An 18,661-nucleotide genomic window follows, 5' to 3' on the forward strand; every position below is an offset into this window, starting at 1 on the left:
AGATCCCAGGTGTCCTCACCAGGACGCCAACAGGCAACCTTCTTACTGCGAAGCAACGATGCTAACCACCGCTCCACCTTGCAGTCCTGATACAGTCAACAAAAAACTAAAAACACAACATACCTAATATTATGTACATGCATTTGGGAATTCAAAATTCTGCCATCTTCATATAACAGCACAGGAAACTGGCTCCTGTTGGCAGTCAGGCGACACCACAAAAGGGAGGATCATTATTTATCACACCCTACCTCAGCAAACTGACTTCTGCCCCGCCTCTGAATATATTATAGTGCAATCAGTTTTATTGAGGATATATTGAGTATACAACAAATACCGTGGGCACTCATTTGAGCTGTTTCAGTTTGGTTGAAAACTAGTCTACTTTGCCAGCCCACTCTGTAGTACATACCAGTTTGGCTGCACCTCTAACAGAAACATCAAATAAGTATCTACAAAGGAAGGGAAATCAAATAGCTGAGTGATTTTTAGTAGACGCAGAAAACTAGCAAGCTAGCAGGCTGAGACGTAGCCAACACTTTTTCTACTCCATCCTAAAGGTGCCACAGACACCACATGGACAGCTACAGGTAGGAAAAGATAAATGGCAGCCCACCTGTTGATCATCATCGTGGAGCCAAACTCGTTACTCAAGACATTGATGGTAAACTCCAGGATGTGTGCACAAATCCTGTATAGTATGTCACTAGAGGAGAAATGTTTGTGTGATGTTGCCATCTAGGGGTTATTGGAGGTACTACCATGTGAAGAAGTGACCAGAAAAAACTACTTGTTCAGCGTGTCAATGTTTCGGTAACGTCTAAGTCTTCGTTTACACATTGAATGGGTCGTCTCAGTCATCGTCACAACAGCTGCCCCCTCAACAACAAACCATTCAAAACACAGTACATATAATTAAAATATAATTTATTTAAATCATAATTTAGTCAATAAAATAATAAATGCCCAAAGACAAAAACACGTAGAGTTCCCACTGTGGGATCAAATACTGAGGTTTTGATGTTAACAGATATTTAAAAGAAGTACAAACCATCATAATTTTTCAAACAGATATTCATCCGTCAGTCATAAAAGCTTTAAATTAAAACCAACCGTCATAATCCAAAATGGCTCCTTCAACCTTTGAATTAAGCGTGCTGTCAAAAGTGTCCAAACTTTGAGGGACGAGTTCCTACGTCGTCAACCGCTCCCTCCTCAACGGGCGCTCCAATCGTTTCAGCGTGTCCGATGTTTCCGGCCGCATCCAGTGATCAGTGGCGACGGTTTCAGCAGAGCTCTGATGGTCGGGATTGTGAGGCGTAAAGCCCGAAGGGGAGGAGTCGTCATCTGACAGATCCAACAGTCCTGAGAAAGAAAAAAAAAAAAGTTACAAAGGCACTTCAAAAAGTTCTCAGCCAGAAACAATGGAGGTAACTGTGAACTATAAAGGTTTATATCACTGCCACTAAAGCTCAAATGTTTGTTGTCAATTCTTTGCAAGGAGAGGAAAGCTTTGAGTCTTCTTTGCTTCAACACTTGAGTTTTTGTGGCCAGTGATAGAAGTCTTTATAGTATATAGTTAAAGCTCAAAATGGGAGTTTCGCTCCTTGTTTCTGGCTGAGGCTGAGAAGTTTCTGAATTACCCTCATATATACTCACCTTGAAATTAAATCAGTGGGTTCCGTTACAGCCTTGGTGTTCAGGGCTGCTACAGAACTCACTGGGTTTAATAAATGAAGCAATGTAGGTACTTGTTCAACAGGAATCAACAGTTTGAAGGGTTATGTGAATACTTGCTGAATTCAGACAGGCCTGGGATTTTCAAACCAATTACAGCTCTGAGAATTTTAATTAAGACATAAAAGTACTCAACTTCATTCCTGATAAACTACCTTCCTGGTTACTGCTTTTATAAAAAATAAAAATAAAAAATGAATAATTACATCAAATAAGTTACTACTGGAAGTCTTACCGGCTGTGCCACCGCGGCTGAGCGCCGTCGGTTGACCCGTCCTGTTCAGGCTCCTCCACTCGCCGCCCGGCTCTGCTTCCTGCTGCAGCCTGTTGGCTGTGTGGGCGGAGTAGTCGTCATGATGGCGAACGGGTTGGCTAGAAGCAGCTCGTTCCTGAAAAACAACAGGTGTTCACAAGACAAGAAGACAAACCGTTAGAAAATAATATTTGTACAAAATAAAGCTCACACACAGAGGCGACGTGGCCGTTACCTGTGGGTGCTGGGACTGCTTGGCGATCCTCCTCCGTTCTCGAGCCGACAGCTGACGGTTCTTCTCCAGTTCTGGGGTCTGCGGCACTGGAGAGGCGTCGCCGAGGGGGTCTAACCACAGCAAACACAGAACAAGAAGTTAATTAGAAGCAGCCATTTCAACTACACTAAGTCGAAGAGGATACACTGCAGTATGTTTTGTTGTCCCCATAACTTTCCATTCATATCTATTATCCTGCCAATATGAGGCACTTTAATAATTATAGCTAAATTATTTCAAGGTGTAAAGATGTGCAAGTAAATAAAAAGTTTTACATCCTAACATGTGGAAACTGCATCAATTTCAAACGAAGCATAAGCACTATTTGAGCAAGTTCTCGATGATCTGATTCATTATCTGTGATTAAAAGTCTGACATCTCAAACGATGCATCATCCTTCTGCCACATGAGCTGGAAACCATTAACATCTGAAGCACAACTGGCAGGAGTTCAGTTGTGTTTGTGTAGCAGATGAGAACAAAGAGTTGCTTTGGATGGTTGTTTGGTGTGAAAACTCAGGTCTTGTCAAGTCACATCCAAATGTCTGCAGCTCTATGACTAAATGGAATTTCAACACAGTAAAGCTGCTGTAGTTTCCGTAGCTGTGTCGTGGTGCTCTTACCAATGAAGGCGCTCTCTGACTCCAGCAGTGAACCTCTCGCAGATCCTCCAATCGCACTCCTCTGCAACAAACACATGACCTTTTTTCAACTAACTTGTACTTCCCAGGAGTTATAAGTCAGTTAATACAGTACATATACTTTTGTATTTCTGTGTAGCTTCAACATTATTTCTCACCAGGTAGTGATTTTGCTGCGGTGGGGACAGGTCAAAATAGTCTGCAACACAAGAGGGACATGAGGTGCCGTCAAACGATAGCAGAAGAAGTAGATCCCATTTTGACATTAACGAGAAGCATCCCAGGATGTTCAGATTTATGATCAGTCTGGTGGAAATGTATCAGAACAAAACCTACCCAGCAAGTTTAAATGTCATTTAACCATCTCTCCCTGCTAACTAAGGCACGTCAAAGGTACAAGTAGTTATCAGCTGTTTTGTTTCCAAGCAAAATTAGGGAAAAAAATCGCCCTGCGTCCTCACCGTCCTGGACTGTCGACCTCTGGCTGCTGAGCTGGTGATATGGCTCTCTGTAGTCCCGTCTCCTCCTGGTGCCCACTTCCTCCAGCTTAGGATCCTCACTGGAGCCCAGCCTCGACTCCCCATCTGCCTCACAGACAGACACATAAACCAGCTCATAATGATGGTCTGCAGTAGATTACACATAAAACTGTAGGACCGACTTGTTACCTGTGTACTTGAGCTGAAGGGAGTCGTGGATTCGCAGCAGGTTTCTGGGCTCCGTGTTTTTGGAGTTGGGCCTGCGCACCGGAGCCTGGAGCCGCAGCCTGGCCATGTCGAACACGTCCACCGCGGGACGCCCCCGATGTCTGGACAAAGGTGACAAATCAGGACAGGACATGTAGTGACTGATGCAACCCGATCAGGAAGAGAACAGGGGAGTTTCTGAAAATCTTCATCTTAGTTTTTCAAAAGTCAACTTTCAGAGCGTTTGTGTGGAAGAAAGGCCAAAACACAAAGAACAAGCTGTTTTAAACAACATCCATATACATGTGGACAAGGCCTGAGAGCTCTTTTCTTACATGACCTGACTGAACTCCTCCACTGGCATACTCCCACCCACACCCTCCGATCAGCGGATGCTCACCTCCTGTCCACCCCCATCCGGACCAAATACCGGACCTGGGTTGACAAGGCTTTCTCCATTGATGCTCCCCATAAGCATCAGAGAATCCTCCTCACTCTCCATATTCAAGACATTTTACCATTTATCTATTACTTTTAGCCATTTCAAATGCTATGACGATAACACTAAGTGTAGTTTGTCTGACCTGTTACTCAGAGGAGAGTCCAGTTCCTCCCAGTCGCCCTGTTGCATGTGACCCTCCAGACGTTTCTGTTCACTGCGAAGCTGCCGACGCAACGCTGACAGCTCCCTGAACAAGTCTCGTTGGTCTCCTGAAAGCACACACACACAGTCTATATTAGTATTAATACCAATCCTCGTACTAAGCTTCAGCCACTACATCACACTCCAGACACAAACCAGTCAGAGCTGCACTGTCAAAACATTTCTGCACAGTCAACAGGACACACTGAACCTCAGATTTGACCTGTTTGCTCAAATGTTTGATCCCGGTCTGAAAAACTGAGCATGCACGTATACAGCACCTGCGGCTCGAAGCTGGTTCCTACAAGCAGGGACAGGAGGAGACTGGAGACCCGACAAAGAACGCTCCTGAAAAAATATAAAAACACATTAGAAACTTGTATTTACCCAGGAAAAACTGTGCTGGAAAATATCCTATTTTATACCGAGACAGAAAGTTTTTAGTCCTATGTGTCATCTAACTGGACCAAGAAAGGACCGGATTTCTTTTCAAGACAGCCAGCATGTAGTAACCCCTGCAGAGACACTTTTGTGCCGTTTGTTGCTTTGCGGGTGTGTGTGGGACTCACAGACAAGGGGGCTGTAGACTGCTGGCTGTCCACAGTGGGGGGTCTGGGGGTGTACTGGTGCGGCCCATGTTTTTTCCGCAGAGTGGGGATGGGAGGCGAGGGCTCCCTGCAGACCTAAAGACACACAAAACGGCCGTTATATAAAGTTTAACCTGACTACGTGATGGGTGTTGCCAACTGTCTGCGTATTAATTTAACACCGACAAGGAGGGGATATTAAGAGTGGTGACTGGTGATAACAGGTCCGAGGTTCACTAGACCTTGTAAGTCATCTTATGATAAATATCTGTTGACAACAGTGTCAAACAATGTGATAGCAGAACAAATATTCCTACTTCTTACCAATAAAGGGCTCAGACACACCAAGCTGACACTCAGCAGCACCACCGTTACACTGCTGATTGACTGCACCTATCTACTGCCTGTACATTTTCCAGTATATTCAGCATTGTTAGCACAAGTTGCTTCTTTTCTGCAGCTTTTAGGGGCAGCGGATAGTGAGAGAGAGAACTCTGAGTCACCCTAATGAATCCATGATTTCGCCCACACTTGACGTTTTTTATTGTTTTTCTCCCGACACAAAGCAAAGCAAATCTTTCAAGAGGCAGCTGCGGCTCAGGAGGTAGGTGGTCCACTAATCACAGGGTTGGCAGGTTCGTCCTGTTCATCTGTCAAAGTGTCCTTGGGCAAGACACAGAACCCCAAATTGCTCCCAGTGGTCAGATCCACAGCCTGACTGACAGCTCATCTCCATCGGTGTGTGTGTGAATGAGTGAAGCAAACTGTGGAGTGCTTTGGATGAAAGTGTAAATATGATTTACCCAACCGCATGGAACCGGTAGGATAAGGTACCTAATAAAGTGTTTTTTTAGATTCCTAATATAGAGTTTTTCTCCCTCTTCATACATGTGCAGAACATGTATACGTCAGCTGAGGGACATTTCCATAAGTAGCTCACATGACTGTTCAATGGTTTCTGATTCTTTCATTGTCTTTGTCTCTGGGCAGCATGAAACACTCACAGACTTTCTCCATTTTTCTCTCACAGAGGCACAAAGTTTTGTTTCTTTTTCTTCTTTAGCTGTTTTTTAGCACTTTTTTTTTTAGCAATAGGCAAATAACTGGTTTTGTTTCTGCTCTGTTTCTTACATCCACGTGTAACATAACCTACACACAACCTTCTGATGACACTACTCCAAAGCAGTTAATGGAAACAAACCTAATTCAACATTTCACTTCACTTCAAACTAGCTTGACAATAACAAGAAAACACATCTATAGTATTTGTATTGATACACGTCTTTGCAACTTGAAACAGAACCCTGAGGCAACAGCTGATCACATGGAGCATCATGCTGAAGAAGAGATTGTAATACTCTCGTGTTTTCTACTGTCCCCTGCATGTCCATTGACTTGAAAGCCAGTGGGTTGCAAGACAGTTTTACAATAAGTACAACTGCCTGGCAAAAATGAACAGCAATTAAATCTTTCAAATGATTTTAAGACTAACTTTTAATGACACTAAATTACACAGTGAGAGTATTTGCTGCCAAGTCTATGAGTGCCAAATGTTGAACTAACCTCCTCCACTCGAGCCTGCCTTTCTCTCTCAAACTGTCTCCTCAGTGCTGCGTTCTCCTTCTCCTCTGCCTCCTTCTTCTTCCTCTCTGCCTCCTTCTTCCTCTGCTCGGCCAGCTGAATCAGCTCCTCGTTCTTGGCCTTTTGCTGAGAGACAAAGAAGTGACAGATGAGAGAGGTACACAAGGGCAAGATAGAGGGAAATGAGAGAGATTTGATGGGTCGGCTTTAATGTTTTGTCTGGCTTAATTGAGTAAATCCAATAACCAGAGGATCAAGTCCAATTATTAAACACAGACGTACAAAGTATGTTTCAGTTTCTAGCTCCTCACCTCCATTTCCTTTCGTTTCTTCCTCTCTTGTTCTTCCTCATACTCCCTCTGGATGCGAGCCCTCTGCTCTGTCAGCCTCTTCTCCTCTTTCTCCTCCTCCAGTCTGGTTCGTTCCCTCTCCTCTGCCTTTTTACGCATTTTCTCCTCAATCTGCAAACAAATACAGGTTAAATAAATAGTCAAGATAAACCCAGAAAAGCTCAGAAACTTTTACTTGCAAGCCATCAGGACACAAAACTCAGTGCACTGTGCTGAATAATGAACACTTTTCTAAACCAGCCAACTAGATTATCAAAACCAGTCAGCTTCTAGCAGAAGTGATGTGTAACAAGACAGCGTACCATAAAACACGGCTACATTAAAGACCACCAACTGTTCAAACCGGTACCTGCTGTTTGAGGTAAGCTTTGTACTTGTCCTGCTCCTGGAGCTGCTGCTCAGTGGGCTGGTTGGCAAAAACTTTGCCTCTGGCAAACTGTGGTGTTTGGACATGGGTGAAACCTACGATAGATGGAAAGATGAAAAAAAACTCTACTGTGAGTTGGGCAAGAGAACAATGTAACACTGATCCTTACAGCCATTCTGTGGTGCTAGTGTGGTGTCGTGCCAGTTTCTTAGTTGAGAAACAAGTCTGAAGTTGTTGTACACAGACTTGGTGAGTCAGAATCAGCGGTGCAGTTAGTGTTACTCTGTATTCGTTGAATGCTGCGATGCCTTGTGATTGCACAGAGAGTATTGCTAAAATATTTTCTGTTTTTATGTTTGACACATCTTTGTTTTACTACCACTGCTTTCTTCAATCACCATTATATTACATTCACTAAAGCTCTTTCTACAAGATAAGTCAGTAAAACAACCCAAGCTGATGTCTGGCAGTGTTTTTCAATAGTTTTTTCTTGTGCATGCATCAGAACAATGGTGGAAGTGCACTCTGCTCCAGTACCTGAGACCCTCTCGTTGGGGTCGGAGAGCTCTGCCCGGCGGGCCGTCATGGCAGCCGTGGCTCTCCTCTGCCACTGCTCCGGATTGCTGTTGGCCTCCTCATTCAGCTTGTGCATCTGATTGAGGTCAGCTGGGCAACAGGAAAGTTAGGTTAGAATAACAGAAATCATTTGTATTTGCAACTTGTACTATATACTATCATCTTAGTGTTAACTGTTTTGCACTAAAACACATAAAGTCAAATTCCTTGTATGTGAAAGTCTACTTGGCAATAAAACTGTTCTTGATGTTATTTTATTTAAATAAAGACAGTCCACACACAGGGACCCACCAATGAGTTTTCCGGTGCTGTCCCTCAGCGGGGCTCCTCCTCCACCTCTCCCCCACGGCTGGTGGTTCTTCATGTCTGCCTCCAGCTGGGCTTCATATCGGTCCTTCTCCTCCCTCTCCAGACGCCTCCGTTCCTGTTGCTCCTGGATCTACAGCACAGTATTTCTCAGTTACTAAAAACTCACACAAAACACTGAAATAAACTTTATGCATGGTTACTTTTCCTCGCAATTATGTCTAACTGAGCCAAAAGGGAACGGAGCACATCTCGGTGATCGATATATATTCTATTGCTTTTCCAGTTAACTGCATTACACTGGGATGATCATCAAGATGCTTACAGTGGAAACCAGAACCTCTCATAGGTAGAATCATAACACCAAAACAAAAGCTCTGAATATGTTCTTAGTTAATTTTCATGAAATTAAGCCTGGTTCTCTGATGAGGGCTGCATGAGCAAGTTAAGAGCTTTCTGTTCTAAAAGATGCCATCATTTCTGAACAGGGAACAAAAACATAAACAACACAGGAATTACGTTACTACTGTACAAACATGGAAAGCAACTAACTTCCAACAGTGAGGATCTACCTGGGATGGGTTTGCGTGATAGAAAAATTCCTGGCGAAAATATCCAAGCTAAGGAGAAAGGTAGAGGGGTTTTTTCCCATTTTTTAGAAGGAAATCGGGGACACTGGAATGGGACTGAGGTGGGATAAGACTTCTACAGCCAATTCTAACTACAAATTCATCTAAGCACAAAACTTATACTCTTTTAATCTTAGCTGGATCCGTTTTACCTTGTTACAAAGCCCGCTGCTCCCACTCCCGGAAGCTTCCTGCCAACATATCACACACTAGGATGGAGTGAAAGTTCAAAACTATCTGCACCTCTCTAGCAGTGCTGTTTCCAGCCAGATAAGACCTGAGCTGGAGTGGTGCTGTTCATACGGAGCCGTATTTGCGTGTTTACTCTATGAGACCTGCCAGCTTTCTCTAAAAATGTTAACAATGGTTCCTATCTGGGTTTTTTATCTGTTTGTCTGAGCACATCCCGTCAACATTCTGCTTAGACACCTTAAGCCTGTCATCACTGTTTGGATTAGTTGTAATAGAAACCCTGAATTTGTCATTTCATCCATATATATCTTGGATATGTAACCACAATACAAGCCCTGAGTTTTAGAGATAATTCTAGCAGATGATGATGGCAGAAAGAAGGCTTACGTGTTGCACCAAATTTGAATCTAGATTCAAAATTAGTTGAACCTACCTGTTGCTTTAGAGCCTCTCTGTAGCTCAGTATCCTCTCCCTGGTTGATCTGGACCTGTCCGAAGGGAAAACTCTGAGTTCCATGTCCCCAGTTGCAGGGTCATGGCTGGGTCTGTCGGAAGAGATGCAGAATCACACGGTTGAAATCTAAACCAGGATTTTTCACCTCTTTAATGACACTTAATAGTTCCACTATTGCCTAGATGTTCTATGAAAAGCCTGTTTCTCTTTAGAAAACAAGGCTATATTCTTTCCACTATGCCATAAATCCTCTATCTCTTAAAGTTTGTTGCACTGAAATGAGTTTACTTGAGTTGAGGGGTTTTGCTAACACGATTAAACCTGTGTGCATATAAAACAGATACAGCTCTGCTACCTTATCTTATTTTTAACTAAAAAGTTTTGTGAGCCTTTTTTTCCCAAGTAAAAGTGCAGAGAGGATGTTTACTGTATTGGAGGCTCAGGGAAGCTGCTCCCACTGTGCTGGCTGTGAGGACTGTGGTTTCCAAAGTGACTGGGCACAGCTCCACCTGGTGGTATATTCCAGTAGGACACGGGAAGGCCAGCACCAGGAACAGACAGGTGACCATCTGGACAGAAAAACAACACAACAACTTCCATATATCCATTGCAGTATTAATAAATTATCTTACTCCCATTTACCAGAGGTCACTACTTACAGTAGGCCATGTTTGGGTCGAGCAGGTTTCTGGTGCCGTAGTAGTGATGCGGTTCTCCATACGGGCTTCTGTAGACCTCACTTAGAGACGAAGGAGGGTGGGGAGGAAACAGAGGATTTCTGGGAGGAACAAAGTTGGACAATATATGATTCATTATGTTATAATACAGACTGAATCAGGAATCAAATCCAAGACTCTCCATAGGTCTCACTTTTCTGTCTGTGTATAAAGCTTAAGGTATATTTGATGGCATGCCAACCAACCAATAATAATCCACGTCACAATCCGCTTCATTAAATTCTTCTAACTCATCTACAGCTTTATAAGTTACTGCAAACCCAACATTTCCTCCTACTGCTGCTTCACATTTAACTTGCAGAGCACAGGGAGGCTTTTATTGTGAAAGCATGAAATCAGGTTACATTTGTAATTGTCAATAATGAACTCCTGTTTTTAAAACAACTCAAGTTTATTTGGCTGCCAAGCAGTGTTGCTTTTGTGTTGTAATTCTGACAAACTAGCTTCTCAAGAAGTGTTGCTCTTACCAACAGAAACCTAAAGTGTGACAATCTGAAATATTAGAGATCATAGCTAATGCAACTGTAGAGGTGTAACAGATAGTACATTAAATTAACAGTTCAGTAAAAATGCAAACTGTTTCCAAAAACGAAAATATCTCAAAATGCCTCATTAGCCATAATTCACACTTTAACAGTTCAGGCACTCTGGAGCTCAAGTATAAAATAAATAAATGTCCATTCAGACAACATACTAATTATTTGCTTGAATGAACTATAAAAGGCAGAAGTGCGATGTCACCTTAAAAAAGTAATGCCATCTCGCTTGGTGACCACATTTATTACAAGAACCTGTCCAGCATGTAGCATGAGCACTGAACTGCAGATTCTGGATGCACAGGAAGACTGACTGCAGCAGAAACTCAACATGTAATGTGAGTTACCACATCATGCATGTTTAATAAACACGTGTCGGCCCAGCTTGTAAGGCTAACCCTGCTAGCATGCTGTAGCTAATGGACAACTGGAGCACTGACAAAACGTTCTGGGTGAACTCGCACTCACAAGAGTATGTTGACATCAGCTGAGTTTAGTCCAACATGACGTACTGAACTGAGGAATTTTTATACTGCAGCAAACGTCATGTAGACTACTGAATGGTTCTGGATAAACACAGCCCTAGATGAAAGGTTTACGTTGAAGCATTACCTGGGGATGTCCATTGCGCTGGGGAAAGAGGGGGCGGCAGGCTGGGAGCTGGGAGGCAGGCCCAGGGCAGAGCTGTACTCCAGCACCGGGGACTGGAAGGCCACATAGGGCTGCTCAGGAGGAGGCAGGCCTCTCTCTCTAACACCAGTCTTCTCATTATGGGTGAGCGCTCTGGACGACGATCCACTCTCCCCTGTTGGTGAGGGCTCCAAGACCTGAGAATCTTTTCTCCTGCTCAGTCCAAACTGCCTGATTCGGTCCGGCTGGATCGTGGACAGACAGAAATGAAAGACTAAGAACAAATGTACTGTTAACTGTAAATACACTCTTCAACAAACTAAATGAGGCTCAGCTGTCAGACGCCCACTGACCTGCTTCTCGGGGTCATTTGCTCCTGTCGCTGCAACTTTCAACTCCAAATCCTTTTCCCTGCAACAAGGACACAAACATGTTGAGCTTCTGACTTACAGCATTTATTACTGCACTGAAATTTATACTTCATCGATCTTTTTTTTCAGCCGCTGCAAGTCTCATCTGTGTGCCTAGACTGTTAAAACGATGACTTGTTAAACTGGACATCGGTGGAGGACGATCACTGAGAACGTACCTCTTCTTGTTGCGGTGCTGTTCAGCTATCTGCTCCTCCAGCTCCTGTCTGTAGCGATCCTTCCTCCTCTGCAAAGCCTCATCTGTGTCAGCAGCTCCTGGAAAAGTGGGGTAACGGTTATAAATCATATCAATCTTGTATATATATTATCTACAGCTTGGCAAGTTTTAGCTAAGCCTGTGCTGTTTAGAAAGATTTTAAAATCTCCCTTAACTGAACAGTTTGCCTCAAAAACCCTTCTTATGATTGTCTAACATGCTGACGTCACCACTGTTGCTCCATGTGCGTAAATGCGAGCAGCTCACTCTGTCTCTGTGATGTTTTTGGATGAATTTTGGTGATGAAAATGGAAAACTGAAAGAAGTGCACGTCCGAATGTTGCTAATGTGGAAAAGTTCCTGCCTGTTTTTTCGCCGTGGACTTATGTAATTTATCCCAACGATAGCTTTCAGCCAGTTTGAGCAGCCAGGAAGAAATCAGAGTGGTGAGAAAAGAGGGAGACACCGACACTTTCCCTACATTACTGTTGATCCCTCATTTGTACATTTTTCTGTATTTTAGGCTCAGTTTTGACTTTATATTCTTGCTGTCCTCTTTGCCTTACTGTGTGTTGAGCAACTGTATTTCCCTTCAGAGATCAACGCAGGATCTCTTTATAAAGAAAGTGTTGGTTGCAAAAGACAGAAAGTTGCTCCTACCTATTATAAGACCAGTGGCGAACTCAGCCTCCTCGTTTTTGGTCGGTGGCCTCCACCTCCTTCCCTCCCTGCCAACACCTTCTGTGTTCTTGTCCCTGAAAAAGCCAAATACGAGCACACTGATGTAGAAGGATCATCCACACATGAAGCAACAGCACAAAGGAATATTCCCTCAGCTACCTTCCATCGGTCCTGTTGGATCGTGCCTTCTCATAACTGGCCTCAACCCCCAGAAGTCTGCGCCTTCTGCCTTCCATCAGCTCCAGCTCGTCTTTGAAGTAATCCTCCTCCTCCTCCTCTGACTCCTGGTCCGCTGGCCTCCCCAGCCGCTCACGATGCCTGGGAACTTCTGACAGCTGCTCCTCGTCCTCCTCCTCGGGGCAGAGGTTTTTCACTTCCGCGAGGCGCAGAGCCCTGTGAAGCCCTCTTCCGTCCTCTGTTAGAGTGGCTGCATCCCTCTGCAGGGAGGGCCGCTGTTTGGGCACAACACCAGCCGGGTTGAGCAGGTGCTGCTGGAGGAGATGATATATTGCTTTAAATTAGGGTGTGAAAACATCATTGACTGTTTTAATGCCAAGTGGCAGCAAAAAGCTTTCTGTTTGACAAGAAAGGCCAGGAATCAACCGTATGCATTTATACTGCTAACACTTGGAGTGGAAGGATGTTTCAACCACTGATCCATTATCTTGAACCAAGGATTTGAGCTATTTATCCATTACTTTTCAGCCAAACGTTTTAGCTGGTTATCCATCATCTATACACCGCTTAATCCTCATTAGGGTCATGGGGGCTGGAGTCTATCCCAGCTGACTCAGGGTGAAGGCAGGTTCACCTGGACAGGTAACCAGTCTATCACAGGGCTACACTTAGAGACAGACAACCAAGCACACTCACATTCACACCTACAGACAATTTAGAATCACCAATTAACCTCAACATGTTTCTGGACCTTGTGGGAGGAAGCCGGAGAGAAGTGGTTATCTATTAACTTTTAAATTATTCATCCATCAATTTCAACTCTTATCCATAACTTTCAACTAAAGGTTTCATATATTTATCCATTACTTTTAGCAATATATTAAAATCATTTATGAATCTATTTCAAATATTAATCCGACGCTTTAAGCAGACTCTTTAAACTTCTCCACTCATTCACACAAACTTTAGCTCAGATGGTGTTCAGGTATTACAGATGACTCAATATGTGGATTTTTTTTTTTTAATCAGCACCATGATTTCTGTTTTGTTCCATCAGGTTAGCTGCTCTACTATGTTTCTATGTAACCCCTGGCAACAGCAGAAGTTGGCCCTGCAGGACAAGATGCTCCTGACTGTATGGTTTTTATGAAGATCATTCAATAAATCTTTATTAATAATAAATAAGTAATTAATGGGAAAGTTAGCACTTTCAAGTAAGTCTGCTCTGCTATTCATTTTAGCAGCCATGAGGTAAAAATGAGGAAATTTCGCTGTTTTCTTTCGTAAAAACATAGATGGTGAAATAGTCAAAATTTGCTCAAAAAAAACCAAAACACACTCTGTCCAGCCAAATATCACATTTTTAGACCATCGGAGATCATTACATACAGACACTTACCTTGACAGATCTCCTGTTATCGAGGTGGATTAAAGGTCCAGGCCCACCGGGGTCAAAGTGGTTCCTCTGTAACATAAAACGTTGTCATGATTTCAACGCTGCGGACTGGGAAGATTCCAAGAAGTAAAAACATAAAAAAGCAATCTAAGGCTCAAGCAGCGAGAAACTGGGTCTCAGATCAGAACCTGGATCCTCAAATGTACCCATAACAACCATTACGACAGGGATATGTTTCACCAACAACATAGTTTACAGTAAAATTTGTGTTGCTGCAGACACCTGAACACAGATTATGGGATACTGAAAGCTTCAAATGATCCTCCAATTGTGTTCCAAAATACAAAACAAGGCTGATGCACTTCATGACCACACTGGATGGTCTTTGGACAAGCCCGGTTCTGTTTGCCAGATACAACAGAGTCAGTCTAGAGATGCTAATTAGCTTTTTTTTTTCCAGTGTTTCAGTCATTAAAGTTAGCATGTGGGCCTGAGAAGAGCTTATGGTGCAATTTAACTCAGCGTAAAATAAGAACAAAACTTCAACAGATGTAGAACAAAGCCTGAACTGACCTACATGTGCTACAAACAAACACACGAGCAAACAAGGCCGTGACAGTCACCTGAGCCATGTAGCGCCTGTAGTCCATCCGGAGCTCATGCTGCAGCCTCTGCTTCTTCCTCTCATACTCCACACCGAGGGGCAGGCCGACACTGCAGCCGTCCTCTGACAAAACACACCCATCAATATTTAATAGAGCCATAAGGTGAAGCGTCTCATGCCAAAACAAGACAGCTGACACTGTTGGGAAACCCTGAAACACGTTGCTCATCTGGCAAAACACACAGTTATTACTGACAGACTGTAATGAGAGGGGAGAATGTGTGCTCTACCTTTTCCCTGTGCTGCTGGCTTAGGAGGGATGTTCTCCTTAACAGTGGATCCATACGCTCTGTATGGTTTTGCCTAAAACAGAGGAAGGTTATTGATTAAAAGACATATACAATAGGATCAATATTACTTTGTAGGTTCTGATCAGTTTAAGCACATGCTCCCTGGAAGTCAAGTAATGTCTTATTTTGATTGCATAGTTTCGACACACACTGGTTATTGTACCATCTTTTATTGATTATTGGATCCACAGTGTGTCCTGACATTGCAATGTGTGCATGTGCAATAGTCACATCGATGGGAAGTGAGAGAAACTAACTCAAACGCATTATTCTGCAACCTTTATGGCTGCTTCACACAAAAGGAAAACTTGTATGTTTCTGATTTTCCATGACTAATCTACAAGAGGAGAGAAAATAATTTACTCAAATTTAAGACTCCTCAGAGACACCAAGTGTTCTTTTCTTTTCTCTTTTTTTGTTTTGAATGGCACACTTTATTGCCATGTGCACAGCAAAATGAGCAAAAAAAAGGAGAGAAACACAAAGAAAAAAAAAGATTTGGTTGTAAAAAACCAACACCACATCAGTTGTAGGGAAAGAAAGGACAGAAAGGAAGGTAAGCAGTGTCATGCAGCTGATACTCAGGGCAGCACAACTAATTTAACCATTTAAATCAGCACCACAAAGTTCTGTATGAGTGCAAAGTCAGATCTGAATGCCATCCAAAGCAGAACAATAGTCTGGGTGCCTTTACCATCTAGGAAAGCTTCTAAATGTAGCTGAGAATTTAAAGTGGCTGTCGTATATGTATATCTTTGACACAACAGATTTAGAATTTTTTTCAGAAGACCTATAATAAATCTATGAAATTGGTTGAATTGGGGGCTGCATTGGGTGAGGACACCCAGGATCTTTCTGTGTGGAGTTTGCATGTTCTCCCCGTGCAGCGTGGGTTCTCTCCGGGTTCTCCGGCTTCCTCACACACAGTTCAAAAACATGTTGAGGTTAGGGTTAGAGTGAGTGTGCTTGGTTGTCTGTCTCTAAGTGTAGCCCTGTGATAGACTGGTTACCTGTCCAGGTGAACCTGCCTTCACCCTGAGTCAGCTGGGATAGACTCCAGCCCCCCATGACCCCAGTGAGGATTAGATGATGGATGGATGGATGGACTGTATCACTCATATTGGTATTCTTGAAGTCCCTGTCTGGTCATTGGCCCCAGAGAGGATTAAGTGGTGTATAGATCAGTGGTTCTCAAAGCGGGGGTCGGGACACCCATGAGGGTGGGGGAGACAATTTCAGGGGGTCGCCAGATCATTGTATATTTTTTTAAAAAGCCTACATTTATCAAATAAATGTGTATTAGGGCTGTCAAAATTAAAAGTGTATACTTCTTCCCACTCCTTTTTTGAACTTGTTAATATAACGATTTAATTATGTGATATTATTATTCATTTCAAAATTATTTTCTTTTGTTTTTATGCTTTTTTCCTTTTATTTGTTCGAAATAAATTCAATTCATTCATTCATTCAAAGGAAAATGAAAATGTTAATGTAAAGAGATTAATCTGTGGAGCCACCACCTTGGAGGACGTAGCTCAAAAAGTTTGAGAACCACTGGTATAGATAATAGATGGGTGTTTATTTCATGAATATATGAAAGAACACATGATTGTTTTTAGTGACAAAGACATCTATGTAAATGAGTCCATCACTGAACATTACGAGTTACAGGAGTCACTGGAAACTACACAGTCCTGATATACATGGTCTCCAAGTGTATGGAAGCTTTTGTTCATGAAAATGTACTAAAATGAATGCCTATGTAGGAAGTGAATCAGTTCAGAGTAAACAAGCTGACAGTGGTCCCTGAAACTCACCTTTATTTCCATGTACGGAGGGTCCTGCTGTAAGCTGGCCTTATCTTCAGCCACTCTGGCCTTCCGCTCCCTGATGAAGTTCTCCAGCTCGTCGTCCATCTCCGGCTCACAAAGTTACACAAACCGGCTGGAAGAACAACCTGCCATAGCAGCTGACAAGAGAGAGAACACACAAACAACAGCATGAAGCTGCGTTTGAAACAAACTACAGCACCCGGTGTCGCCGGTTAACGGGAAACCGGTGCCGTTACTGTCTCTTTAACTGTCCGTTGTCAGGCAACCACAGCGAGCAGCGTCGCATTCCTAACAGCTAGCATTAGCTTGGCTGCTAACAATATAACATTTTGTTCATTATATGACAGCTACTGTGATTCTAGCACAGTTTACTAGCAATTCATGTTTAGTTAGTTTAAAGTAAAACGCAGCTAACGTCTGCTAAGATGTTAGCATCAACCAAAGGGAGGCAAAGTAAAGCCAATGAGACCGAACAACACAGATAAGCTAATGCTAGCTAACACCTAGCTAGCTCCTTCCCCTGCCGGCGCTATCTTTCTGTTCGAGCTCAGCGTTATCATCGTTAGAATCAAACCGAACCTACCAGTGAGCGGGCTCTGGACAGTGTTTGTTAGCTTGACGGCGCCTTTGTCGTTTTCTTTAAGATTCACATCACTGACAAGTGTGTTGTACCAGTTTCCGGTTTGGAGTGTCAAAATAAAACACCGCGTTTCTCTGCGCTGCTGACAGCAATTCATTATAATTACTTCATCAGTCATGTAACCTGCTGCAGCCGATTTCTTTTTGATTACTTTATGCAACAAGGTAATGAATCATTGAATGCAGCTGTTTAAAAGGTCACTCTTTATCTTCAATGTGATCTGTCAATTTAGGTTCCTGTCTTAATGTCTGAGCCTGAGGGTTATTGCATTATAATACTGTCTGATATGAAATGATGACTTGCAATCTGACTCCAATCCATAACTCAGAGCCTGTCACAGACTCATAGTAGCTTTGTGTAAAACAGATTTCCTGTCTCTGTGCTCTGTGTGTTCCCTCTGTTATTATCTGGTTGATGTAGACACCAGTGTATCTCCAGAAGTTAGAACATCGTGAAAAAGTTGAATACTTTCCATCAGTTATTTAAGAAAATAGAATAGTCTGGACTCCTTATATGTAAAGGGAAATATTTCAAGACTTTTTTTAAATTTAAATTGTGATGATTTTGACTTAAAGCTCATGAAAATCAGAAATCTAGCATCTCAAAATATTACAACAATCAATTAGAGTTTGAGTAAATTACCATATACACAGTATAAATACAGTCGGTCTAGTTCACTACATGGTGCTGGTCCACTGTGTTTTATCAAATCTAAAGTCAATGCAGGCCTCTACCAGGACATTTTAGAACATTTCCTATTTCCAGCTGCTGGCAAGCTTAATGAAGATGCAGATTTCATTAGTATCCGCCCACAGAGCCAGAACTACAACCAGATGGTTTGCAGAGCCATGACATTACTATGATTAATCAGGAGTATTGTCAAGACGGAGGTGAAAAACACTCGACCCAAAAGTACAGATGAGCTGTAGCAGCTTCAACACTAACACACCGCTGACACACTGATGCTTCACTATTAATAATCTGATGATTTCATATTATAATATGAATCAGTCAGAGGGACCAAACCAGGACTTTAAACTAGATTTTGCAGCTAATCCTTAAGTACAACTTTTCTTGCAGGTTTTTTACTTGTGATCAAATATTGTTACATCACTGTGTTGGTACTTTTAAAATATTTGAATACTACTTACCTTTGTGGGAGAGTGTCCACACCAT

The 18,661-nt window shown here is 42.7% G+C and overlaps 1 protein-coding gene across 1 annotated transcript; it reads right to left on the minus strand.

Annotated features, from left to right (window-relative positions):
• Nucleotides 1–926: 926 nt before the first annotated feature.
• Nucleotides 927–17,489, minus strand: LOC103361896 (centrosome and spindle pole associated protein 1-like). Its single transcript, XM_008288108.1, has 28 exons — nucleotides 17,429–17,489; nucleotides 16,831–16,982; nucleotides 14,954–15,026; nucleotides 14,683–14,786; nucleotides 14,063–14,128; nucleotides 12,646–12,977; nucleotides 12,466–12,560; nucleotides 11,768–11,864; nucleotides 11,532–11,589; nucleotides 11,161–11,423; nucleotides 9,935–10,053; nucleotides 9,703–9,844; nucleotides 9,255–9,366; nucleotides 7,986–8,133; nucleotides 7,656–7,784; nucleotides 7,101–7,213; nucleotides 6,713–6,862; nucleotides 6,384–6,527; nucleotides 4,803–4,916; nucleotides 4,515–4,581; nucleotides 4,175–4,301; nucleotides 3,573–3,712; nucleotides 3,366–3,488; nucleotides 3,063–3,103; nucleotides 2,887–2,947; nucleotides 2,226–2,335; nucleotides 1,973–2,126; nucleotides 927–1,365 (listed from the first exon to the last, which is right to left on the minus strand). Exons 2-28 carry the CDS (start codon nucleotides 16,927–16,929, stop codon nucleotides 1,193–1,195), a joined length of 3,354 nt encoding a protein of 1,117 aa, XP_008286330.1. The 5' UTR covers nucleotides 16,930–16,982; nucleotides 17,429–17,489; the 3' UTR covers nucleotides 927–1,192.
• Nucleotides 17,490–18,661: the final 1,172 nt, after the last annotated feature.

The sequence above is a fragment of the Stegastes partitus genome, unplaced genomic scaffold (assembly GCF_000690725.1).
Source record: "Stegastes partitus isolate 25-593 unplaced genomic scaffold, Stegastes_partitus-1.0.2 Scaffold541, whole genome shotgun sequence".
Lineage (NCBI taxonomy): Eukaryota > Metazoa > Chordata > Actinopteri > Pomacentridae > Stegastes > Stegastes partitus.